This window comes from Motacilla alba, chromosome 2, assembly GCF_015832195.1.
Source record: "Motacilla alba alba isolate MOTALB_02 chromosome 2, Motacilla_alba_V1.0_pri, whole genome shotgun sequence".
Classification (NCBI taxonomy): Eukaryota; Metazoa; Chordata; class Aves; order Passeriformes; family Motacillidae; genus Motacilla; species Motacilla alba.
Window position 1 is genome coordinate 151,667,070 of NC_052017.1, and position 24,245 is coordinate 151,691,314.

The 24,245-nt window shown below is 54.1% G+C and overlaps 6 protein-coding genes across 6 annotated transcripts in view; 2 read left to right on the plus strand and 4 right to left on the minus strand.

Annotated features, from left to right (window-relative positions):
- Window positions 1-1,152: 1,152 nt before the first annotated feature.
- On the minus strand, window positions 1,153-2,487 carry LOC119697394 (NAD(P)(+)--arginine ADP-ribosyltransferase 2-like). Its single transcript, XM_038128136.1, has 2 exons — window positions 1,692-2,487; window positions 1,153-1,288 (listed from the first exon to the last, which is right to left on the minus strand). Exons 1-2 carry the CDS (start codon window positions 2,431-2,433, stop codon window positions 1,203-1,205), a joined length of 828 nt encoding a protein of 275 aa, XP_037984064.1. The 5' UTR covers window positions 2,434-2,487; the 3' UTR covers window positions 1,153-1,202.
- A 2,841-nt stretch (window positions 2,488-5,328) lies between these two features.
- LOC119697384 (erythroblast NAD(P)(+)--arginine ADP-ribosyltransferase-like) lies at window positions 5,329-8,987 on the minus strand. Its single transcript, XM_038128113.1, has 4 exons — window positions 8,806-8,987; window positions 7,428-8,212; window positions 6,563-6,649; window positions 5,329-5,856 (listed from the first exon to the last, which is right to left on the minus strand). The coding sequence occupies exons 2-4, from the start codon at window positions 8,176-8,178 to the stop codon at window positions 5,771-5,773; spliced, it is 924 nt and encodes a 307-aa protein (XP_037984041.1). The 5' UTR covers window positions 8,179-8,212; window positions 8,806-8,987; the 3' UTR covers window positions 5,329-5,770.
- Window positions 8,988-9,879: 892 nt separating this feature from the next.
- Window positions 9,880-14,671, plus strand: LOC119698294 (NAD(P)(+)--arginine ADP-ribosyltransferase 2-like). Its single transcript, XM_038130035.1, has 2 exons — window positions 9,880-10,669; window positions 12,202-14,671. Exons 1-2 carry the CDS (start codon window positions 10,548-10,550, stop codon window positions 12,983-12,985), a joined length of 906 nt encoding a protein of 301 aa, XP_037985963.1. The 5' UTR covers window positions 9,880-10,547; the 3' UTR covers window positions 12,986-14,671.
- Window positions 14,672-15,832: 1,161 nt separating this feature from the next.
- LOC119697570 (NAD(P)(+)--arginine ADP-ribosyltransferase 2-like) lies at window positions 15,833-17,697 on the minus strand. The gene is made up of 2 exons (XM_038128485.1): window positions 17,692-17,697; window positions 15,833-16,701 (listed from the first exon to the last, which is right to left on the minus strand). The coding sequence occupies exon 2, from the start codon at window positions 16,665-16,667 to the stop codon at window positions 15,915-15,917; it is 753 nt and encodes a 250-aa protein (XP_037984413.1). The 5' UTR covers window positions 16,668-16,701; window positions 17,692-17,697; the 3' UTR covers window positions 15,833-15,914.
- Window positions 17,698-19,509: 1,812 nt separating this feature from the next.
- Window positions 19,510-21,065, minus strand: LOC119698254 (NAD(P)(+)--arginine ADP-ribosyltransferase 2-like). Its single transcript, XM_038129967.1, has 2 exons — window positions 20,287-21,065; window positions 19,510-19,644 (listed from the first exon to the last, which is right to left on the minus strand). Exons 1-2 carry the CDS (start codon window positions 21,034-21,036, stop codon window positions 19,552-19,554), a joined length of 843 nt encoding a protein of 280 aa, XP_037985895.1. The 5' UTR covers window positions 21,037-21,065; the 3' UTR covers window positions 19,510-19,551.
- Window positions 21,066-23,782: 2,717 nt separating this feature from the next.
- Window positions 23,783-24,245, plus strand: part of LOC119698256 (NAD(P)(+)--arginine ADP-ribosyltransferase 2-like) — a 202,465-nt gene continuing 202,002 nt past the window's right edge. The window contains exon 1 of the mRNA XM_038129970.1: window positions 23,783-23,866. The gene's annotated coding sequence lies outside the window, so the exon portion shown is untranslated. The remainder of the gene's footprint in view (window positions 23,867-24,245) is intronic.

Sequence of the window (24,245 nt, forward strand, 5' to 3'; positions counted from 1 at the left end):
CTCCATTTCTCCATTTTATTTTTCATCCTTCCTCATTTGGTTTGTTTTTCTTCTTGTCCTCCCAATGTTTCTTCTGTAGTGTTACCTCAAATCAGGAACTTTGGAACTGGCCCCAAACTGATCATTCATCCTTTTTTAATTGCACTGAGCAGCCCCTGCCAGCTCCCTCAGCCCTTCCTGGTGCTCCACACCCTTTCCCAGTTCCATCCTTTCCCTGGACACTCTCCAGCCCCTCTAGGTTCTTTCTGAGGGGCTGCAGTGAATGAGGAAAAAGGGAGGAACATTTCTCCAGCACCTCTTTGTAGATCGAGGTTTGAAAAAACAAAGCTTTAAGTTGCCTCTAACAAAAACTCCAAGAACTGCTTTATTTTAGGAAATGAGGCACCCGGCTGAAAAGACATTGAAAGAGCTGTAGCGGATACATCAGGCAAGCCAGCAGCAAATTTTGGTAAACTTTTGATACACCAGGCAATCAAGGGATCGAATTTCTGATACACATTTGATACGCCAGGCAAGCAAGGATCAAGTTTTTGGTACATTTTTTATACGGCAGGTGAACAAGTGGCAATTTATTGCTACATCAGGCGAGGCAGCCAAGGAGCGCTAGCAGGTGGCCGTGACATTGCCACTCCCAAACCCCTCTGCTGGGGAGTGCCCAAGTGGCTCCAGGCGCTGCCCAGTCTCTTCTGTCCATGCTGTCCTGCGCTGTCCTGGCTGCTGCAGTCCCCTCGTGCCGGTCCTGCTGCTCTGGCAGCCCTCCCTCACTGGGCAGCTCTCGGAGGGGCTTTTCCAGGATGGACGCCTTGTTACAGTGACCATGGTGGCCACAGTGGCTGTGGTGGCCACGGTGACCTTGGTCACCTTGGTAACCACGGTGGCCATGGTGGCCTCAATAGTTATGGTGACCACGGGAGCCACAGTGGGCATGGTGACATCATGGGTCACAGTGGGCACAATGGCCATGCTGAGCATGGTGGTTCCGATGGCCAGAGTGGCCACAGTGGTCATAGAGGCCAAAGTGGCCACAGTGGCCATGGTGGCAATAACAGCCACAGTGGTCACAGTGGACAAAGGGTCCATAGTGGTCATAATGGCCTTGGTAGCCTTGGTGGCCTCATTTCTCTGGGGGTCCTGGTGGCCTTTGTCCTGGTGGTCTTCCACAGTGGCCACCAAGACCACAGTGACCTTGGTGGTCTCGTGGCTTAGAGGGTTCCAATGGCCACTGCCATGGCCACGGTAGCCAGGAGAAGCCCCCCAAGGTGGGGGGAGTTCCTGGGGAGGCTCCCACCTGTGGGGACAAAGAGAGGGGTCAGGGGGATCATGGGGTGAGAGAGTCAGGGGGGCATCAGGAGGGCCGTGGTGGGAGGGACAGAGGTGGTGAGGGGCCCTGAGGGTGTGGGATGTCAGAGGGGGCCATAACAAGGCCCAATTTCCCTGTACCTAGCCATGTACCGTGTACCTTGTCCCTCCAACCCCAGCACTGGGTGTCCCTGTCCCCACTGGGTGTCCCCATCCCCTGTGCCCAAGCAATGCTGTCCCTGACCTTGTCCCCAGCTCTGCGTGCCCTGCCTTCCCAGCCACAGTGGGTGTCCCTGTGCCCTCTGGGCCATGGGTGTCCCCAGCACCATGTGTCCTTGTCCCCAACCCTCACTGAGTGTCCCCATGCCCCCAGGTTGTTCCCATGATGTCACCTCGCAGCCACTCGCAGTTGTAGTTGCTGAAGGTCCCAGTGGAGCGAAGCCCAATCTGCACCTTCTCCCCTTCCGTGTTGACTTTGGTGACCTCAAAGGTCTCAAAGGGTGGGATCAGCACCTCCTTCTCGCTTTGATTGAAGGAGAATTTCTGGATGTCCACGCCATGGCACGTGTGCACCTCGAACATCGTGTCTGTCCCATAACCCTGCGCCACCGTTTTGTCCAGCGACGACGAAGCGAATTGACTGAGGCGGACTTTATCACCAACTTTCGCATTGAACTGGATATCCCTCACCCCCCGGAACACGTCCAGACACTCATCAGAGCGCGTCAGCTTCTGCAGGACGTCGGTCAGCAGGAAATGCAGCGTTTTAAAGTGGAAGTTTTCCCGGTATTCCTGGCTGGACTTTCCAGCTGTGCGCACGGCTTTATTGAAGTCACTATACACGAAATTCATTGTGTAGACTAAGAGGGCAATGGCCTGGTCTTTGGTCAGAGTGGATGAATAGGAGCCTTGTTTCTGCCACTCGGCTGTGGCATTTGTCCAGACCTTGGCAAACTTGTCATTCTTGAGGAAATCAGAGCTCCTGAGTTCAGGCAAATTCTCAGTCATTTTATCCCTACAGTTGAGGTACTGGTCATCAAAGGAGTTCTGGGCCATGTCCAGGGGCACCACCGTGATGGCCGCAGTGGCCACGGTCACTGCCAGCAGTGCCAGGGTCTGTGCCAGGGGCGCCATGGAGAAGAGAGGCCACCGGGACCAATGTGGGACACTGCAGGACACAGAGGGGACACAGAGGACAGACTGTGTGACATAGGGAAGACACCAGGGGATGCTGAGTGGACACTAATGGGACAGAGGGGACTCTGAGGGACATGGCAGAACATGTGGAGGCTTCCTTGAGGAGGGGCTGGGGAGGAAGAGGGGGGTCAGCCCTGGCCAGGAGACCCCTGGACATGTCCTGCAACCTGATCCTAAATCCTGGGGTCACTCCTGGATGCCCCAGTGTCCCGAGACTCCTAATCACGCTCCCACAATCCTATATCCCCCCTCAATGTGTCTTGTCAGCCCCCCTGCAGGACCCTGACTCAAATCTTGGAGTCACTTCCTCACCCTCCCCCCCTCAGAAATCCCAGTGATCCCCAGACTCCCAATCCCACTTCCATAGTTCAGTGTCCCCACCCCCAGTGTTTCCCACTGCCTCCATTACCCCAATCTCTCTCCCAAGCCCTTGTACCCCTCCCAGTGACCCCATGTCCCCCAGGACCCTGACCCAAGGTTTGGGGTCCCCAATGGGTCCCACTTCTCCCTCTCCCCTCCCCCCCTACCCGAATCCCACTCTCAGTCCCATGATCACCCCAGTGACCCCTGGGCCCCAATCCAGTCCCATGTGCCCCCCAAGTGTCTCCCAGTACCCCACTGCCACTCCCATGGTCCTGTGTCTGTCATCGCTGCCTCAGGACCACCCCAAGACCCCAATGCCTTGACACCCCCAGTGCCCCCCAGACACCAATCCCACAGCCCCATGTTCCCCCTGCCAAAGGGTCCCCAGTCCCCGATACCAGAATCAGCTGGAGTGAACTTCCTGATGGATCTGGAGGTATCAGAAAGCCGGAATTCTTTATCCGCTCGGACTCACAGCAGATCTTTGCTGGTCCTGCAGCTCAGGACGGACTTTGCCATGGCGTATTTATCCATCATGATTATAAATATTCATTAAAATGTATCCCTTATCTAATAGAGAAACCAGCAGTTTTCCGACAAATAATCTGCATGGCCCTGCCTCTTTCAGGAAATAATTTTTTATTGTACTGGAGAGTCATAAAAATGGGGTGTCAGCGTGTGGTTTTCCCTGAGTGCCCCAATATCCCAGATGACCTTGTCTCAAACTTTTGCTTTGTGCAGGCGCTGCTCCTTCTGTGGTCCAGAACTTGCCAAAAAACCCTCACTGGAGTTCCCTTTATCTCTTTCTCCACAGGCTCCAGCAACCTTTGCCCGGCTGTGTACACACTTTTACATCCTTGTATTGGTATTTGCTAATTCTTCTTTAACCCCTATCCAGCACCATTAAGGGATCTGAAACTTTCTATTCTCTCTCTTATTGCTCTACCCTGCAGGACCCCAAACCCATGGTCCCATGTTCCCCCCAGTCCCACTCCCCACTGCTCACTGAGTTGCTGTCACACCTCAGATACCAGTTGGGGTCCCCTATCAGGTGACATCCCTGTAGGCACCTTGAGCGTGGGGATGATCTCTTGGGGGAGCGCCTGGGCGACTTCCCTGGCCTTGTTGGTGTGGCTGGAGAAGTTCTGGATGCCAAAAAAGGGATCCACCAGCACCAGGAGATACCTGAGCCCATGCTGGCGTGGTAGCTCTGAATATACATTTGCCAGTAATTCTTGGGATTGTTTCTTCTTTCAGTGATGGTTTTGAATTCAAAGGTTTTTTTTTAAAACACATCGGGCAGTGCTCTGTAACAGACCTGACAGTTTTGTCCTATGGACACTTAATGTGGAAAACACGTTCACTCCCCTGTTAAAAATTAAGAAGTTTAATAAAGGACAATAAAAGACAAAGACAAAACAAAGATTACGGCCAGGTGTGTCTTGGCACTCAGCCAGGAGCACACCTTCACCATCAGGGAAACCCCTTAAATACCTTTTCCATTACATCAGCCTGTTGCATATTCATAGATCCTTACCACAGTAAACTTGTTCCACAAACTTGTTTACATCTTCCAAGAATTGTTTTGCATGGCTCTTCCTTAGGTCTGCCTTTTTGGAGCATGTGGATTCCTTGGTTGTGGTTTTAGCCCTTTTTTCATCACCTCCAGTTTTTGGGCACAGGTACACACCCTCCCTCCACATGTCCCTGACAAGCCGAACAACCAGGGTTGCCCGATGGCAAGGACACAGAGGGAGGAGAAGGGGATTATAGGGACAACAGAGGGAGTCCAAAAACAACATCACAATAACAAAGTTACACATCAAAAGAAACCCAAATCTCAACAAAACTTCCTCTAACACACACACACACACACACACACACACACACACAAAATAATCATCTCTTCATTGTGAGAGCCAATCATCATTCTACCCATCTACAACACCCAGCAGCACCCCCAGGTCCTTCTCTGGAGCTGCTCCATCAGATCCCACACAGCCAGGACTGGCAGTGGGGATGGTCACTCTCCAGGGACAGGACATGCCCTTGCCCTCTTGAACCTCCCAATTTCCAACCTTTAAGGTCTCCCTGAAGTGCAGGATGTGGCAGGATGCTCTGCCAGGAATGTGGCCAAGGGACAATGCCCCATTTGTGGAAATTGCGGCTGCATTGAGAGAGGTCTGGTGGTGATTTGGTTGCTGAATTTGGCTAAAATCACCTCAAATCACCAACATCGAATTGACAGCTGAGGATGAAGCACCAGAGCTGAACCTGGATGTTCTTCAGCTGACCCTGGGAATTTCCCGTCCCCTGTCAGAAAGAGATTCCTCTCCAGTATTCCTGCTGGAATTAAATGTGTTTGATGTTCATCCCTCAGGAAGGGGATGCTCCCCAAGAATCCTCCTCAAAGCAGAAAGAAAGAGACGTTCCCACGAGTGTTGATGCGGGGAGTGACAATGAGCTCTGCTTAAGAACTGTCACTTTTTGCCGGCTTTGTCAGATTTATTGAATGGATTTGTTTTGATTGAAATATTTAATACAATTGCTTTGCAAAATGGTATTGGTAGACGTGGTGGCTGTGGTAGCCTTGTGGCTGTGGGATTTCTAGGTGACCATGGTGGCCACAGTGGCCATGGTGACTTTTGTGACCATGGTGGCCAGAGTGGCTGTGGTGTCTGCAGTGTGACAGTGACAGTGGTGGCCCCAGTGACCTCATGGTGGCAGTAGCTGCCAAGGTGGCCACAGTGGCTGTGATGGCCTTGGCAGCCTTGGTGGCCTCATTTCTCTGGAGGTCCTGGTGGTCTTGGTGATCAAAGTGGCCACAGTGACTACAGTGACCTTGGTGCCATGGTGGCCATGGTTGCCACAGGAACCACAGTTACCTTGGAGGCCATGGTGGTCTCGTGGCTCAGAGGATCCCGGTGGCCACTGCCAGGGCTGTGGTGGCCAGGAGGAGTCCTCCGCAGTGGAAGGAAGCCCTGGGGATGCTCCCACCTGGGGGACAAAGAAAGAGAGGGACATCAGGGGAATCATGTGGGGAGTGACGGGGTCAGGGATGGCGATAATGGGGGTTAGGGGTGACAGGTGAGATGGGGGTCATGAGGTGACAGGTGCAGGGAGTTGGTGCGGGCATGGGGGGGTACAGAGGCCATGGAGGTCCAGGGGTCATGGTGGGCTTAGGGATGACAGGGGTCAGGGGGAGTCAGGGGGTGCCATGGTGGGTGTCAGGGGGTGACAGGGGTTCAGGGAGGGAGTACCAGGGAGGGTCCCAGCCCACCCATGTCCAGCACACAGGCGCCATCCCGACAGCACTGCACTCGGTAGGGAGTGACAGGGTTGGTACAAGGGGTCCCCATCTCTGTCCCTGCCCCTGTTGTCCCCTGGCTGGGGTGTCCCTGTGCCTGTTTCCTCTCAGATGTGGGGTTCCCCATTCCTGTGCCCTGTCGTGGGCGTTCCTGTTTTCATTCCCACAGTGGGTGACCACAGAATTGGTGTCCCCAGCATGGGATGTCCTTGTCCCCAAACTCTCAGTGAGTGTGCCCACCCCCTGTGCCCTGTCATGGGTGTGCCCTGTCCATACTGGGTGTCCCCAGCACTGGATGTCGCTGTCCCCACACCCCCAGTGAGTGTCATTGTCCCCTGTCCCTCATCATGGTGCCCCCATGGCCACAGTGAGTGTCCCCAGCACTTGGTTTCTCACCACGTCCAGTGAGTGTCCTCAGCCCTGTGTTTCCCTGTCCTTGTCCCCAGCCGTGGGTGTCCTTGTCCCCCCACCCAGAATGGGTGCCTGTTGGGAAGGATGAAAGCTTAACAAGAAAGTCTCACAGATGTGCATGCTCAGCTGAAAGATTTTTGAATGTGGAATCTGAAGAAACGAGAGATGGAAGCAAGTTTTGATAAAGAAGGAAAGAACTGGTGGGCCAGTTTTACTGGATAACCAAGGAGGCAAAAGGTACGTTAGTTAGAAGGGGGGTTTTATGACTTAGAGCAAAGGATAAACCCACCTCAAACAAGCAGATGTTTTTACCAAGCAGAAAGATAGCACAGACAGATAAGCCTGCCGATGTTACAAGTAGAAAAAAGGTCTCAGAATTTTCCGCTGCAAGAAAACTGAAAAACACCTTCTAGCTTAAACTGTAAGGTACTAACTTTTAGTGACTGGAGAACAGTGACATGAATATGGTAATGAGAGTAGTCATGATAGGCTGCAGGTAAAAGTAAAGGTGTAGATTGGTTCTTCTGTATTAGGATGCTCAGCAAAGAAAAGTGTATAATGCATTTGTAACCAAAATTAAAGGGTCTCCAGGCTTGTCTGCAGCTGGAGCTGACAGCTGTAGGCACAGGCTCTTTTGCCCACCACCCTAGACTGCTGAAACATCTTGGATGTAATGAACTGCATTTTGAAGAGCTACCTGGAGTCCCGCATCCCTCATTTCAGCTCTTACTGATGCCCATGTCCCTGCCCCATCCCCAGTGAGTTTCATTGTTCCCTGTGCCTTATCATGGGTGTCCCCATGGCCACAGTGGGTGTCCCCATCGCCCCAGGCTGTCCCCTATGCTGTCACCTTGCAGCCACTCGCAGTTGTAGTTGCTGAAGATCCTGGTGGAGTGGAGCTGGATCCACGCACTCTCTCCTTCCTGGCTGACATTGACGACCACAAAGGTGTCAAAGGGTGGGATCAGCACCTCCTTCTTGTCAGGATACTTGGAGAATTCCCAGATTCCCATGCTGTGGCACGTGTGCATCCGGAACACTGTGGCATTCCCAAATACCATGGCAGTTGTTTCGCTCCGTGACGCCAACGTGAAATGACCGAACCGGACAACATCACCGCGCTCTGCCTTGAACCTGACCCCGTCCACCCCTCGGTACACGTTGTGACACTGTGGTCCCTGAGTGTCCCTCAGTGTCACCAGGGCATCGGTCAGCAGGAAATGCAGTGTTTTGAAGTGGAAGTTCTCCTGGTATTCCTGGCTGGAGCGCCCAGCTGTGCGCACGGCCTCATTGAACTCCTTGTACAGGTCATCCATTGTGTAGGCCATGAGGGCGATGGCCTGGGCTGAGGACGACAGCGGGGACACAGGGGACCCCCGACTCTGCCACTCGGCTGTGGCATTACGCCAGGCCTGGGCAAAGAGAGGGTTCTGCTGGAACTCGGAGCAGTTGAGGGCCGGCAATGCCGCGGTCATGGCAGGGCTGCAGCCCTGGTACTGGTCATCGAAGGAGTCCTGGGCCATGTCCAGGGTCACCACGTCGAGAGCTGTAGCGGCCACGGCCATTGCCAGCAGTGCCAGAGTCTGAGCCAGGGGGGCCATAGAGGGGAGAGGCCACAGGGACCAGGGTGGGACACTGGGGGACACAGAGGAGACACGAGGAGGGGTCATCAGTGAGGGACTGGGCAGGGGAATAGGGTCAGCCCAGGGAAAAGGGAGGCACTCCTGGCCAGCAGACCCCTGGGTATATCTGGGGTCCCTGATCCTTAACCCTGGGGTTACTTAAGCCTCCCCAGTGTCCCCCAGCCCCCAATCCCAATCCCACAGTACCATGTCCTCCTGGCCCCCCAGAAGCCCAATCCTACTCCCATGACTACAAGTTCCCTCAGCCCCGGAAGAATCCCAACCCAAATCCTGGGGTCACTCTCTGAGCCCCACCAGTGTCCCCCTTGGCCAGTCCCCAGACCCCAATCCCCTTCCCAGTCCTCAGTTTCTTCGGTGTCACCCCAGGACCTCAACCCAAATCTGAGTATCACCCCCTGCCCCCACAGTGTCTCCCGGCTCCCCCATTACCCCAATCCCACTCTCACCATCCTGTGTCCCCCCTCATTTTCCTCCAGAGCCTCCCATTTCCCCAATCCCAGACCTGTGACTCCCCCAGTGTCCCCCCATGTCCGCAATCCCAAACCCTCAGTCCCGTGTCCCCAGGGGTCCCCCCAGCCCCAATACCAAAATCAGCCGGAGTGAACTCCCTGATGGAACTGGAGGTATCAGAAAGCCGGAATTCTTTATCACCTCAGACTCACAGTGGATCTCTCCTGGTCCTGCAGGTCAGGGGGTACTTTGCCACAGGGTCTCTATCCACCACAATTACAAATATTCATTGCAATGTGTCCCTCACCTACTACAGACACTTCAGTTTTCAGAGACATAATTTGCATGGCTCCGCCTCTTTCTGGAAATCCTTGTATGGTCCTGCAGAGTCATCAAAATGAGTTTTCTCAGGGTGGTTTTCACTGAGTGCCCCAATATCCCGCATGACCTCAGCTTGAGCTTTCACTTTCGGCTGACACTGTTCCTTCTGTGTTACAAAATTTGCCAAAAAACCCTCACAGGAGTGCCCTTTATCTCTTTCTCCTCAGGTTCCAGCCACCTTTGCTCTTCTGTGTCCACACTTTTACAACCTTTTATTGCTTTTGCTACTTCTTCTTTAAGCCCTATCCAACACCTTGAAGGGAACTGAAACTTTCTATTCTCTCTCTTATTGCCCAACCCCCCCGGACCCCAATCTCACGGGACAAAATTGTCAGGTCTGTTACAGAGCAATGCCTGATGTGTTTTCAAAAGAACCCTTTGAATTCAAAACCATCACCTCCAGGCATCACTGAAGGAGGAAACACTCCCAGGGATTACTGCCAAATGGATTTTCTGAGTTACCACGCCAACATGGGCTCAGGTATCTCCTGAGGCTGGTGGATCCCTTTTTTGGGGTCCAGAACTTCTCCAGCCACACCAACAAGGCCAGGGAAGTCCCCCAGGTACTCCCCCAAGGGATCATCCCCATGCTCACGGTGCCTACAGGGATGTCCGTTTTGGGATTTTTGCAGGAAAATGGACATAGTCCCCTAGTCAGCCTTTATGGGGTCTGAGTAGAATTTCACAGGGTCCCTGACAGCTCGAAAACAGGAAGAGCCTACTCAGGAGAAAAACAAGTCCAGGAAGTGGCGCAAGCTAAGGTGACAGAGCAAAAAAACCACAGCGGAGCGCATGAAGGCAGACCAATAAACCACAGCGAGAAGCATGCAGAAAGAAGAATGTATCAGCTTGGGGCACGTGAACAGCAGAGCACAGCATAAATAAAGCTTGTTCTTGTAATAAATTTGGCTTGATCATATTGATCATGGCAAGATGTCCCATTGCTGATCCTCCGCAGATGTCACCTGATAGGGGACCCCAACTGGTATCTGAGGTGTGGCAGCAACTCAGTGAGCAGTGGGGAGAGGGACTGGGGGAGACTGGTGGGACATGGGACTGTGTGATTTGGGTTGTGGGTGGTGAGCAGTAAGAGAGAGACTAGAAAGTTTCAGATCCCTCAGTAGTGCTGGACGGAGCTTAAAGATGAACGGGCAAAAGCAAGAAAAGGAAGTAGAAGAGTGGATACCAGGATGAATGTGGATGGAATCCATGGAGAAACAGGTAAAGGAGCTCCTGTGAGGGTCTTTTGCAAATTCTTGGCCACAGAAGAAGCAGCTCCTGCACCAAGCAGAAGTTGCAGGAAAGGTCATCTGGCATCTTGGGGCCCTCAGGGAAACCCACACCCAGAAACCCCTTTGGGTGACCCTCCAGTGCCATAAAAGGACTTCTAGAAAGAGGCGGAACCATGCAAATTATTTCCAGAGAAAGTGATGTATCTGCATTAGCTAAGAAGCCCCTTCTAATGAATATTTATAATTGTGGTGGATGAAAACCCCATGGCAAAGTCCCCCCTGAGCTGCAGGACCAGGAGAGGCCAGCTGAAAGTCCAAGCTGATAAAGGATTCCGTTTTTCTGATACCTGCAGTTCCATCAGGGTGTTCCCTCCGGCCAAATTCAGGTATCAGGGGCTGTGAGACACTGGGGACACTTGTGGGAGGGATTGTGGAGTGGGGCCATGGGGGGTTCCAGGGGGACATTGCAGGGGCAGGGAGTGACCCCTGGATTTGGGTTGGGGCCCTGGAGTGACATGAAATGGGTAATGGGACTGGGGCCGGGAATTGGGTCAGGGAGTGGCACCTGGGCGACGCTGGGGCTGGTGAGGGAATGGCTTTAGGAATTTGGGTGAAGTGCCAGAGGGACCTGGGGACACAAGAGAGTTGCAGAGGATTTGGAACAGGCTTGAGTTCCTGGGGAGCACTGGAGGGACAATGGAAGGGTAAACACAGGACGTGGATTGGCCCGGTGTGGGGTTTCACCCCCGGATTGGGATGACCCCGAAAGATGGAAAAGTCCCTCCTCCAACCCGTGCCTTCGAAGAAAGACTCAGTAGTCTTCTGTTGTCTGTTCTCAAGGTTGTTTATTGTTGGTTATCTACAAGATTCTTCTCCCTGAACTGCTGTGGCCTGTTCAGCAGCTCAGACAAAGGCACTCTGCCCTCCCAGGGGGCTGGTGCCATCTTTTATATCATATATTACGTACTACATGTTTATGCTTTTTCTCCAATACCTACTATCTATATTGAATAGTGACTTTCTACTCTAAACCAATCTGTGAGTGCCAACACCACCAAAGACATGGAGGTTAGGAAGGAGAAAGAAAGAGGACAGGGCACACCCAAGTCCCTCCATCTTAGAGCTCCTGACCCCCATGTACAGAACTTGGACCCCTGCGTACAAGGCTTAAAACCCCCCTGTACAGCACTCAGAAATCCTACTCTTTACTTCGTGACTACTTCTACTATACTATCTAAACTTTTGTGTGTGTGGCTTGTAATTCTTCATACAGAGTTAGTAACTTGCTCCACGGGCTAAGATCAAAACCCCACATGTGTCTTTGGCTGCTTGCCAGGGTCTCAGAGCCCCCTGCCAGCGGCTCTGGCCATCCAGGACACCCAGAGGAGAGTCCTGGGTTCCGACAGCCCGGGGGTGTTGCTGGGGCACTGAGGGGACACTGGGGAGGTCAGGGATTGTTCCCAGGGTTTGGGCTGGGGTGACACTAGGGGGAGAAGGGACAAGGGACTGGGAGTAGGGTTGTGGGGCTGGTGGGCAGAAGCATGACATGTGGGGGGGGACACAGAAGTGGGGTCTGGGGGGGCTTTGTTGGAGTGGGATTGGGGTCCTGGCGGGGGCTGCTGGGGGGACAGGGAGTGACGCCAGAATTTGATGTAATCTCCTGGGGTTCCAGGAGGACACTAAGGTTTGAGGGCATGGGAGCACGAGAGTGGGATTGGACTTCTGAGAGGAGTTCAGGAATGACATTGAGGTCTGGGCTCAGATTCCCTGAATGTTTCCTGGGATCTTCTCGGTGAAGCTGCCCCCCCACCTCACAGTTGACTGCACTTCCCCTCCTCAGCCCCTCACAGAAGAACTTTTCCCATGTCTGTTTTTGTGCCCTAATTGTCCCTTCAGTGTGTCCCTCTTTTTCCCCCAGGTTCCCACACTGCTCCTGGTGGCCCCTCCCTGCCATGGCCCTCCTGGCTGGCACCCTGACACTGCTGGCAATGACCATGGCCACCTTGGCCATCAAGGTGGTGCCCCTGGACATGGCCTGGGATTCCTTTGATGACCAGTACGAGGGCTGTGGCCCTACCATGATCTCAGTGTTGCCATCCCTCTACAACTTTGAGTACCAGAAGAATCCTCTCTTTGCCTGGGGCTGGTATCATGCTGATGCTGAGTGGCACAAGCGGGGCTCTCCTGTCTCCCCTCTGGCATCCCAGTGGCAGGCCGTGGCTCTCATGGCCTACACATCCCAGGACGTGTACAAGGAGTTCAACGCGGCCTTGCACATGGCCGGGCGCTCCCTCCAGGAATACCGGAACAACTTCCACTTCAAAACGCTGCATTTCCTGCTGACGGATGCCCTGGTGACACTGAGGCACGCTCAGAAAACAAAGTGTCACCATGTGTTCCGTGGGGTGCGTGGTGTTCGCTTTAAGGCATGGCGTGGCCAGACCATCCGGTTTGGTCAATTCACATCGACAACGCCGCGTAAAGAGATTGCTCTGCGATTTGGGACAGACACAATATTTGAGGTTCAGACGTGCCATGGTGTGGACATCCGGCAGTTCTCCATGTATCCAGGGGAGGAGGAGGTTCTGATCCCTCCATTCGAGACCTTTAAGGTCACCAAAGTCATCTGGGATGGGACAAGGACATGGATCTGGCTGCGCTCCACCGGGACCTTCAGCAAACACAACTGCAAGTGGCACTGAGGTGACCACAGGGGACAGCCTGGGCGATGGGGACACCCACTGTGGCCTTGGGGACACCCACGATAAGGCCCAGGGGACAATGACACTCACTGGGAATTGGGGAGAAAGGGACATCCGCTGCATGTGGGGAGACGAGGACACCCATAGTTGGGGACAAGGACAGGGATACACAGTGCTGGGGACACCCAGTGAGAATGTGGGGACTGGAACACCCATCAGTGGGGACACTCACTGTGGACAGGGGACACCCATGACAGGGCAGAGGGATGGAGACTCTCACATCTCGGACGAGATAGGGACAGGCTCATGGACAGGGACAGAGGCGTCTTTTTCACATGGGTGTGTCCAACTTCATAGTGGTTTAACGAACTGTCAGTTACACAAAAAACTTTTGCCTCACTTCCCTAAACTCCTCCGGTGTCAAACTATGAAACTGCAAAAATCAATGCTGTGGGGACGGGCCCTGTGTGCTGGATGTGGGTGGACCAGGACCCTACATGGCACTCCCTGAACCGCTGTCACTCCCCATGGCACCCCCTAACTCCCCTGAACCCCTGTCACCCTTAAGCCCACATGACCCCGACCGACCTCCCTGGTCCCTCTACCCCTCTGTGCTCACCTCCCTGGCCCTATCTACCACCAGATTCACACAATCTGTTTGTAGAGACACTTCCCTCTTCTTTCTTTCATAGTAGAATTAATTGTAGTGTGGAAATAGAGTTAGCTCGGGTTTAAATCCTGAATATGTGAGAATGCACAGAATTTGGGCAAGAATGTAAATGAATGAATTTCCAAAGAAATAAAAGGCAGTTAGCGAGACGCTGGGGGCTGGGGGGACGGGCTGGGGAGGATTTTTTTTTCCTCTCCTCTTCCCCTTCCTCTTCCTCTTCTCTTTTCAATTTTTTCCCTTTTCCTCCAGGGAAGATGGCAGAGGTGGCCTTGGTGTCCACATTTTTCTGCGGGACATGGTGGCCATGGTGATCATGGAGACCATGGTGACTGTGAACAACACTGCTCACTTTAAAATGTTAAAGGTTTATTAAACCACAACAAACACAACCAAGGGACTGAATAAGGAAAATAGGCAGCACTGGGAGCATGGCTGAGTGCCAGCGGCTCATCCACAAAATGGCGGCTTTGCCTTTTTTTAACCCCAGTGTTGCGTCAGCCAACCCTGGCTCTCCCAAAGTCTGCCATTCAACCCTTCTGCCATTCAACCCTTCTTTGCCGTCTGTTGGTGGAGACCTTGTTGTACCTTGACTGGTGGTGAGGTGTTGTCGTGCCATGCCTCCGCAACAAGAGGCTTTCCCCATTCCAACAGCCCCATGAAAGGGACACAGGTACACGCCCACCATCCACATGTCCCTGACAACCCCAACAGCTAGGGCCATCCTGTGGGAACAATAGAGAAGTGGGGAAAGGGGACTGTGGGGAGAGCTAAGGGTGTCTGAAAACCAAACTACAATCACACAACCATAAATCAAGAAAGCTTCTCTTAGCTGACACACAATATTCATCCCTTAATTGTGAGAGCCAATCATCATGTTACCTATCTATACCAAAGCTGTGTTTGCCCCATCCCTGGAAGGGTTCAAGGCCAGGCTGGGCAGGGCCTGGAGCAGCCTGGCCCAGGGGAAGATGTCCCTGCCCATGGCAGGGCTGGCACCGGATGGGCTTGAAGGTGGCTCCATCCCAAACCATGGCAGAGCCCCCGGGCCGGGATGGGGTGGGGCGGGCTCTCGGCAGCGCCAGCAGCTCGTGCTGCCGCCTGCTGTTGGCACCCGGAACTGCAGCTGGGGACGGCACATGCGCAGTGCTGCTGATTTCCCGCGCTCGCTGCTGCCCTCCGGTGGACAATTCCCAAACTGCAACTGCAAGAATTCCATGAGTGTTGGTGTGGGGAGTGACATTGAGCTCTGGTTAAGTATTGTCACTTTTTGCTGGCTTTGTCAGAATTATTTAATAGAATTTATTAGATTTCTTTGATAGAGTCATTTATTAGAATTGCTTTGCACTATGGCCTTGCTGGGCACAATGGTCACAGTGGCTGTGACAGCCTTGTGGCTGAGGGAGTCTTGGTGATCGAGGTGGCCATGGTATCCACAGTGACCTTGTTGGCCTCGTGGCCTCGTGGCTCAGAGGATCCTGGTGGCTACTGCTGGGGCTGTGGTGGCCAGGAGTAGTCCTCCAAGTTGGATGGAAGTCCTGGGGACCCTCCCACCTGGGGGACCAAGCGAGGCATCAGGAGGACCATGGGGGTAGTGAGGGGGTATTGGGTGGTCATAATGGAGGGTTAGGGGTGACAGGTACGATGTGACCCATGAGGTGACAGGGTGTCAGTGGGGGCAGAGGGGGGTACAGGGATCAATGAGGCTGGGGGGAACATTGTAGGCTTAGGGGTCACAGGGATTCGGGGGAATTGTGGTATGCTACAGGGGGTGACAGGGGGTGACAAGGTTTCAGGAGGCACCATGGGGGGTCCCAGCCCACCCACATCCAGCACACGGGGCCCACCCCCACAGCACTGCATTAGGTGGGGAGGGACAGGGTTGGTATGGGCAGGGCCCAGTCTCTGTCCTCCCCCGGCAGGGGTGCTCCTGTCCCTGTCCCCTCCCAGATATGGGGGTCCCCCTCCCTGTGCCCTGTCATGGACGTTCTTGCTCCTGTGCCCACAGTGGTTGTCCCCAGACCTGGTCTTCCCTGCACTGGGTGTCTCTGTCTCTACTCTCTCAGTCAGTCCCCCCACAGATGGCAGTGAGTGTCCTCACCCCCTGTGCCCTGTCATGTGTGTCCCCTGTCCCCATATTGGGTGTCCCCAGCCATGGGTGCCCCTGTCCCTGTCCCGATGCCCCCCTGTGCTATATCATGGGTGTCCCCAAGGCCACACTGGGTGTCCCCATCACCTCAGACTGTCCCCTGTGCTGTCACCTCACAGCCACGCGCAGTTGTGTTTGCTGAAGGTCCCAGTGGAGCGGAGACTGATCCATGCCCTCTTCCCATTCCGGGTGACCTTGGTGACCTCAAAGGTTTCGTATGGAGGGATCAGCACCTCTTGGTTGCTCAGATAGAAGGAAAAAGCCTGGATGTCCACACCATGGCACGTGCGAACCTCGAACAGGGTGTCAGTCCCGTATTTCTGGGCAACCTCTTTGCTCAGGGACGTCGATGCAAATTGACCAAACCGGACCTTCTGGCCATGCCGGGCCTGGAATTGAACATCATGCACGCCCCGGAACGCGCGGCGACACTGCCCGTTCTGAGACTGCCTCAGTGTCACCAGGGCCTCGGTCAGCAGGAAATGCAGTGTTTTGAAGTGGAAGTTGTTCCGGTATTCCTGGCGGGAACGCCCGGCTGCACGCACGGCCGCGTTGAAGTCCTTGTAAATGTCCTTAGTTGTGTAGGCCATGAGGGCGATGGCCTGGGCTGGGGACGCCAGAGGGGCCACCGGGGAGCCCCGCTTGCGCCACTCAGCCTCGGCCTTCACCCAGGTCTTGGCAAAGAGAGGATTCTTCTGGAACTCAAACTTGTAGAGGGACGGCAACAACGTAACCATGGCAGGGCTGCAGCCCCAGTATTGGTCATCGAAGGAGTCCTGGGCCATGTCCAGGGGCACCACCTTGATGGCAATGGCAGTTGCCACGGTCATTGCCAGCAGTGCCAGGGTGCGAGCCTGGAGGGCCATGGCAGGGAGGAGCCACCGGGACTGGTGTGGGACACTGGGGGACAAAAGGGGACACACTGAAGGGACAATTTGAGCACTCAGAGGTACATACAAAAGCTCCTTTTGTGAGGGGCTGAGGTGGTGGTGGGGGGGGGGGGTGTCATCCCAGGGGAGAGGGGGCAGGTCTGGTTAGAAGACCCCTGGACACATCCTGGAATGCTGATCTGAAAACCTGGGGTCACTCCAGGACTCCCCAGTGTCACACACACCCCCAGGACGTCAATCCCACTCCCATGGTCTCAGATCCTCAACACTTTGTGGCCTGCAAGCCCCACAAGACCAGGATTCAAATTCTGGGGTCACTCCCTGTTCCCCCAGCAGTGCCCCCCAGGACTCCAATCCCACTCCCACAAAGCCCCCCTTGTACCCCACTATTGTGTCCCACCCAGTGTCATTCCTGTGCCCAAAAGCCCCACAACCCCACTCCCAGTCCTGTGTCACTTCCTCCCTTAGTGTCACCCCAGCCCCTTTGCAGTTCCCCTCCCAAACCATGGGGACAATGCCTGACCTCCCCAGTGTCCCCCCAGTGCCCCATCAGCCCCCCGTCCCAATCCCAGTCCTGTGTTTACCCTTCTGGAGTCCCCCCAGTGATCCCCTGGTCCCCAAAGCTGCTCCAAATCCTCTGTAGACCTCTCGTGATGCCTGGCTGAATACAAACCACAACTAAATGTCTAAAACCACTCCCTCACCCACTCCATGGTCCTCCTTCTGAAATAGCCCTCTCCCAGGCCCCAAATCCCACTCCAAGTCCCATGATCATTTTGATTTCACTCCAGAACTCCAACCCAAATCTGGGGGTCACCCTCTGCCCCAAAAATGTCCCCTGGAGCCCCCCGTGGTCCCACTCCACAACCCCAGTCCCATTTCCCTCCCACAAGTGTTACCAGAGTCCCCCCTGCCCCTGATACCGAAATCAGCCGGAGTGAACTCCCTGATGGAACTGCAGGTATCAGAAAGCCGGAATTCTTTATCAGCTCACACTCACAGCAGATCTCTCCTGGTCCTGAAGCTCAGGGGGGGATTTGGCCATGAGGTATTTATCCATCCTGATTATAAATATTCATTAGAAGGGGCTTCTTAGCTAATGCAGATACATCACTTTCTCTGGAAATAATTTGCAAGGCTCCGCCTCTTTCTGGAAGTCCTTTTATGGCACTGGAGGGTCACCCAAAGGGGTTTCTGGGTGTGGGTTTCACTGAGTGCCCCAAGATGCCAGATGACCTTTCCTGCAACTTCTGCTTTTTGCAGGCGCTGCTCCTTCTGTGGCCAAGAACTTGCAAAAGTTCAATAGTGCTGGACAGAGCTTATAGATAAATGGGCAAAAGCAAGGAAACTGTGAAGAAGTGTGGATACCATGGATGAGGGTGGCTGGAATCCATGGAGAAACAGACAAGGGAGCTCCAGTGAGGGTCTTTTGCATGTTCTTGGCCACAGGAGGAGCAGTGCCTGCAAAAAGCAGAAGTTGCAGGAAAGGTCATCTGGCATATTGGGGCACTCAGGGAAACCCACACCCAGAAACCCCTTTGGGTGACCCTCCAGTGCCATAAAAGGACTTCCAGAAAGAGGCGGAGCCTTGCAAATTATTTCCAGAGAAAGTGATGTATCTGCATTAGCTAAGAAGCCCCTTCTAATGAATATTTATAATTGTGGTGGATAAATACCCCATGGCCAAATCCCCCCCAAGCTGCAGGACCAGCTGCCTTGTGCTGCCGCCTGCTGTTGGCACCCGGAACTGCAGCTGGGGGCGGCGCATGTGCAGTGCTGCTGATTTCCCACACTCGCTGCTGCCCTCCGGTGGACAATTCCCAAACTGCTACTGCCAGAATCCCCAAATCCCAGGATGGGTCAGGCTGGAAGGACCCAGAGTGGGCACCTGGCCCAACCTCCCAGTTCAGGCAGTGACATCGATGAGCACAGGATTGGTTAGGGAGCAGCCCAAAACAGGGCATGGAACTGGGCAGAACTGGATACAGCACTGGACAGAGGTGGACACAGCATTCCTGTTGTGCATCACTGGGAAGGGTAGAGGGGTACAAACGCTTCCTGACTTCCTGGGCCTGCTCTTCCTAGTACCCCCTGGATCCCTCCTGGCCCCAGGACACACAGCCAGCTTTAGTGGTCAACCATCAGCAAACCCAGGTTCCTCTCCAGAGCTGCTCCAGCAGGTCCCCCCAAGCCAGGACTGGCAGTGGTGACTGCCCCTCCCCAGGGACAGGACCTGCCCTTGCCCTCTTGAACCTCCCAGTTTCCAGCCTTAAAGTTCCCCCTGAAGTGCAGGATGTGGCAGGATGCTCTGCCTGGAATGTGGCCAAGGGATGATGCCCCATTTGTGGCCATCAGGGCAGCATTGGGTGGGGTCTGCTGCTGATTTTGTGGCTGAATTGGGCTAAAAGCCAGCCCAAATCACCAACCCCGACTTGACAACTGAGGATGAAGCATGAGAGCTGGGCCTGGCCATACATCAGCTGACCCTGGGAATGTCCAATCCCTTCTCTGTCAGAGATTCCTCTCCCCTGTTCCTCCTGGAAATGAAATGTGTGTGAAGTTCCTCCCTTGGAAAGGGGATGCCCCCCCAAGATCTTCCTCGAGTCACAAAGAGATGTTCCCACAAATGTTGGTGTTGAGAGTGACATCAAGCCCTGCTTAGGAATTGCCAGTTTTCACAGGCTTGGTCAGATTTGTTTAATGGAATTGTTATGATTTAAATGTTTAATAGAATTGCTTTGCCCCAAGACCTTGGTGTTTACAGTGGTCCCAGTGGTAGCCTTGGGGCTGAGGGAGTCTTGGTGATCATGGTGGCCATGGCTGCCACAGTGACCACAGAGACCTCGGTGACCTTGGTGACCTAGAGCTCCGAGGATCCCGATGGCTCTTCCCAGGGCTGTGGTTGCGATGAGAAATACTCGGAGGTGAAAAGCCTGCCTGGGGACGCTCTCACCTGCAGGACAAAGACGGGCATAATGGGAGACCATGTGGGGAGGGAGGGGATCAGGAAGAGCCACAACGGGGGGTTAGTGGTGGCAGGAGAGATGGGAGCCATGAGGTGACAGATGACAGGATGTCATGGGTGGGCGGGTATGGGGGGGTAGAGGGGCAAGGTAGGTCAGTGGGGACATGATGGGCTTGGGGTGACAGGGGTCAGGGATAGTCAGGGGGTGCCACGGGGGGATGACAGAGGGAGACAGGGTTTCAGGGAGTGCCATGGGGGATTGTGGCCCAACCACATCCAGGACTTGGGGCCCATCCAACAGCACTGCCTTTGGTGGGGAGGGATAGGGTCGGAATGGGCGGGTCCCAGTCTCTGTCCACTCCTGGCAGGGGTGTTCCTGTCCCTGTCCCCTCCCAGATATGGGGATCCCCATCCCTGTGCCCTGTCATGCGTGTTCTTGCCCTTGTGCCCACAATGGGTGCCCCCAAAATTGATGGCACCAGCACCGGGTGTTCCTTCTCCCCAGAAACATAGTGGGTGTCCCTGTCCCCCATGCCCAGTGAGAATCCTTGTCCCCTGTGCCTTATCATGGGTGTCCCCAGGGCCACAGTGGGCTTCCCCATCACCCCAGTCTGTCCCTTGTGCTGTCACCTCAGTGCCCTCGCAGTTGTATTTGCTGAAGGTCCCGGCAGAGCGCAGCCAGATCCGTGACCTCTTCCCATCCCAGATGACTTTGGTGACCTCAAAGGTCTCGAAGGGCGGGATCAGCACCTCCTCTTCCCCTGGATACATGGAGAACTGCCGGATGTCCACACCATGGCATGTGTACACCTCAAAAAATGTGTCTGTCCCAAAGTGCAGAGCAATCTCTTTACGTGCCGAGGTTGATGTGAATTGACCGAACCGGACGCTCTGGCCTTGCCGAGCCTTGAAACGAATGTCACGCACGCCCCGGAACACGCGGCGACACTGCCTGTTCTGAGCATTCCTCAGTGTCGCCAGGGCATCCGTCAGTAGGAAATGCAGCGTTTTGAAGTGGAAGTTGTTCCGGTATTCCTGGCTGGAGCGCCCTGCCGTGCGCACAGCACCATTGAACTGCTTGTACAAGTGCTGCGACGTGTATGCCATGAGAGCCACGGCCTGCCACTGGGACGCCAGAGGGGACACAGGAGAGCCCCGCTTGCGCCACTCAGCATCAGCATGATACCAGCCCCAGGCAAAGTAATGATTCTGCTTGTACTCAGAGTTGTAGAGTGATGGCAAATTTTTGTTCATGGCAGGGCCACAGCCCTCATACCGGTCATCGAAGGAATCCCAGGCCATGTCCATGGGCACCACCTTGATGGCCACGGTGGCCACGGTCATTGCCAGCAGTGCCAGGGTGTGAGCCAGGAGGGCCATGGCAGGCAGGGGCCAGCACGAGCAGTGTGGGACACTGAGGGACAAAGAGGGACACACTGTGGGGACACTTAGGGCACAAAGAAAGACATGGGAAATGTTCCTCTGTGAGGGCTTAAGATGGGGAACTGGGCTCAGCCTTGGGGTGGGGGGGCAGCTTTGGCTAGAAGAACCCTGAAAACATCCTGGGATGCTGAACCCAGATCTTGGGGTCATTCCTGCACTCCCTTCAGAACCCCACTGCCATGCTCCCATGTCCTCAACCCTTAGTGTCCACCTAGAACCAGAGGAGATTACATCAAATTCTGGCGTCACTCCCTGTGCCCCCAGCAGTGCCCCCCAGGACCCCAGTCCCTCTCCAAAAATGCCCCCCAGGACTCCACCTCTGTGTCCCTCCCAGAGTCGTTCCTGTGCCCACCAGCACCACAACCCTACTCCCAGTCCCTGTGCCCACCCCCTTCCCCAAGTGTAACCCCAGCCCAAACCCTGGGAACAATCCCTGACCTCCCCAGTGTCCCCTCAGTGCCCCACCAGCCCCCCATTCACTGTGTTTACACTCCCAATATCCCCCTGGTGCTTCCCAGGTACTCAATCCTGTTCCCAATCCTCTGAAACCCTCTTGTGTCCCCAGCCCTCTCTGGCACTTCACCCAAACTCCTAAAGCTGCTCCCTCACCCTCCCCAGTGTCCTCCAGGTCCTTCTCCCAGACCCAAGTCCCGGCCCCAGTCCCATTACCCATTTCATGTCACTCCAGGACCCCAGCCCAAATCCAGAGGTCACCCCCCACCCACTAAAATGTGCCCCTGGAACCCCCCATGGCCCCACTCCAAAATCCCAGTCCCACGCCCCTCCTTCAAGTGTCCCCCTATGTCCCCCAGCCCCTGATACCGAAATCAGCCGGAGTGAACTCCCTGATGGAACTGCAGGTATCAGAAAGCCGGAATTCTTTCTCAGCTCACACTCACAGCAGATCTCTCCTGGTCCTGCAGCTCAGGGGGGATTTGCCATGGGCTATTTATCCATCCTGATTATAAATATTCATTTGAAGGGGCTTCTTAGCTAATGCAGATACATCACTTTCTCTGGAAATAATTTGCATGGTTCCTTCTCTTTCTGGAAGTCCTTTTATGGCACTGGAGGGTCACCCAAAGGGGTTTCTGGGTGTGGGTTTCCCTGAGTGCCCCAAGATGCCAGATGACCTTTCCTGCAACTTCTGCTTTTTGCAGGCATTGCTCCTTCTGTGGCCAAGAATTTGCAAAAGACTCTCACTGGAGCCTCCTTTATCTGTTTCTCCATGGATTCCACCCATATTCAACCTGGGTATTCACACTTATACCTCTTTTTCTTGCTTTTGCCCATTCATATTTAAGTTCAATCCAGCACCATTAAGGGAACTGAAACTTTCTATTCTGTCTTTTATTGCTCACCTGCAAGGACCTCAGATACCAGTTGGGGTTCCCTATCACATGACCTCCCTGTAGGCACCTTCAGCCTGGGGATGATCTCTTGGGGAGTGCCTGACGGACTTCCCTGGCCTTGTTGGTGTGGCTGGAGAAGTTCTGGACCCCAAAAAAGGGATCCACCAACACCAGGAGATACCTGAGCCCATGTTGGCATGGTAACTCAGAAAATCCATTTGCCAGTAATGCCTGGGAATGTTTCCTCTTTTAGTGATGCCTGGAGGTGATGGTTTTGAATTCAAAGGGTTCTTGTGAAAACACATCAGGCATTGCTCTGTAACAGACGTGACAATTTTGTCCTATGGGACACTGAGGATCTGAGGCTGCGGACTGGACCTGATTGCAACAATTCCCCAGAGCTTTGCTGTTGCTTTTCTCCTTTACAAATTGCAGCATCAGCTGGGGAGGGCCAGACCTGGTTATTGGGAGTAACCTCTCACCCACCCAGCCACCCTGTTTATTGTGGGCTTTTAGATAAGCAGCCAATTTTCAACCTGCCCAACTCTATCCAGACCTCACCTCTGGCGGTGAAATTCCTTTCTCGGGAATTAACACCAGGATATTTTCTTGCAAAACCTCTTGTCCAGCTTTATTGCAAGTCTATTTCCCACATGGATTTGTCCATCCCCATGATTCTGTGCCCTGGATCATTGTATGGCCACCTCTTTGTGCAGCTGGGTGGTATCGAGAAGGGACAATAAATCTTGTTTATATTTAATTGGAGATCCCTGTGCTGTAATTGTGACTCCATATGGCATGAGCAATGCTCAAAGTAGATTTCAAGTGAGTTCCTACGTTTGCATGGGACTGTGGGAGTGGGATTGGGGATCTGGGCTGTGAGCAATAAGAGAGAGAAAGAAAATTTCAGATCCCTCAGTAGTGCTACATGGGGCTTAAAGATGAATGGGCAAAAGTAGAAAAGGAGGTAAAAGTGTGGATACCCAGGTTGAATGTGGATGAAATTCCTGGAGAAACAGATAAAAGGAACTCCAGTGAGGGTCTTTGGAAGCTCTGGTCCACAGAAGGAGCAGTGCCTGCAAAAAGCAGAAGTTGCAGGAAAGGCCATCTGGCATCTTGGGGCACTCAGGGAAACCCACACCCAGAAACCCCTTTGGGTGACCCTCCAGTGCCATAAAAGGACTTCCAGAAAGAGGCGGAGCCTTGCAAATTATTTCCAGAGAAAGTGATGTATCTGCATTAAATAAGAAGCCACTTCTAATTAATATTTATAATCAGGATGGATAAATAGCCCATGGCCAAATCCCCCCTGAGCTGCAGGACCAGGAGAGATCTGCTGTGAGTGTGAGCTGAGAAAGAATTCCGGCTTTCTGATACCTGCAGTTCCATCAGGGAGTTCACTCCGGCTGATTTCGGTATCAGGGGCTGGGGGCACACTGGGGACACTTGAGGGAGGGGCGTGGGACTGGGATGGTGGAGTGGGGCCATGGGGGGTTCCAGGGGCACATTCTAGGGGGTGAGGGGTGACATCTGGATTTGGGCTGGGGTCCTGGAGTGGCATGAAATGGGTAATGGGACTGGGGCCAGGACTTAGGTCAGGGAGAGAGACCTGGAGGACACTGGGGAGGGTGAGGGAGCAGCTTTAGGGATTTGGGTGAAGTGCCAGAGAGGGCTGGGGACACAAGAGGGTTTCAGAGGATTGGGAACAGGATTGAGTTCCTGGGAAGCACCAGGGGGATATTGGGAGCATAAACACAGGGAATGGGGGGCTGGTGGGGCACTGAGGGGACACTG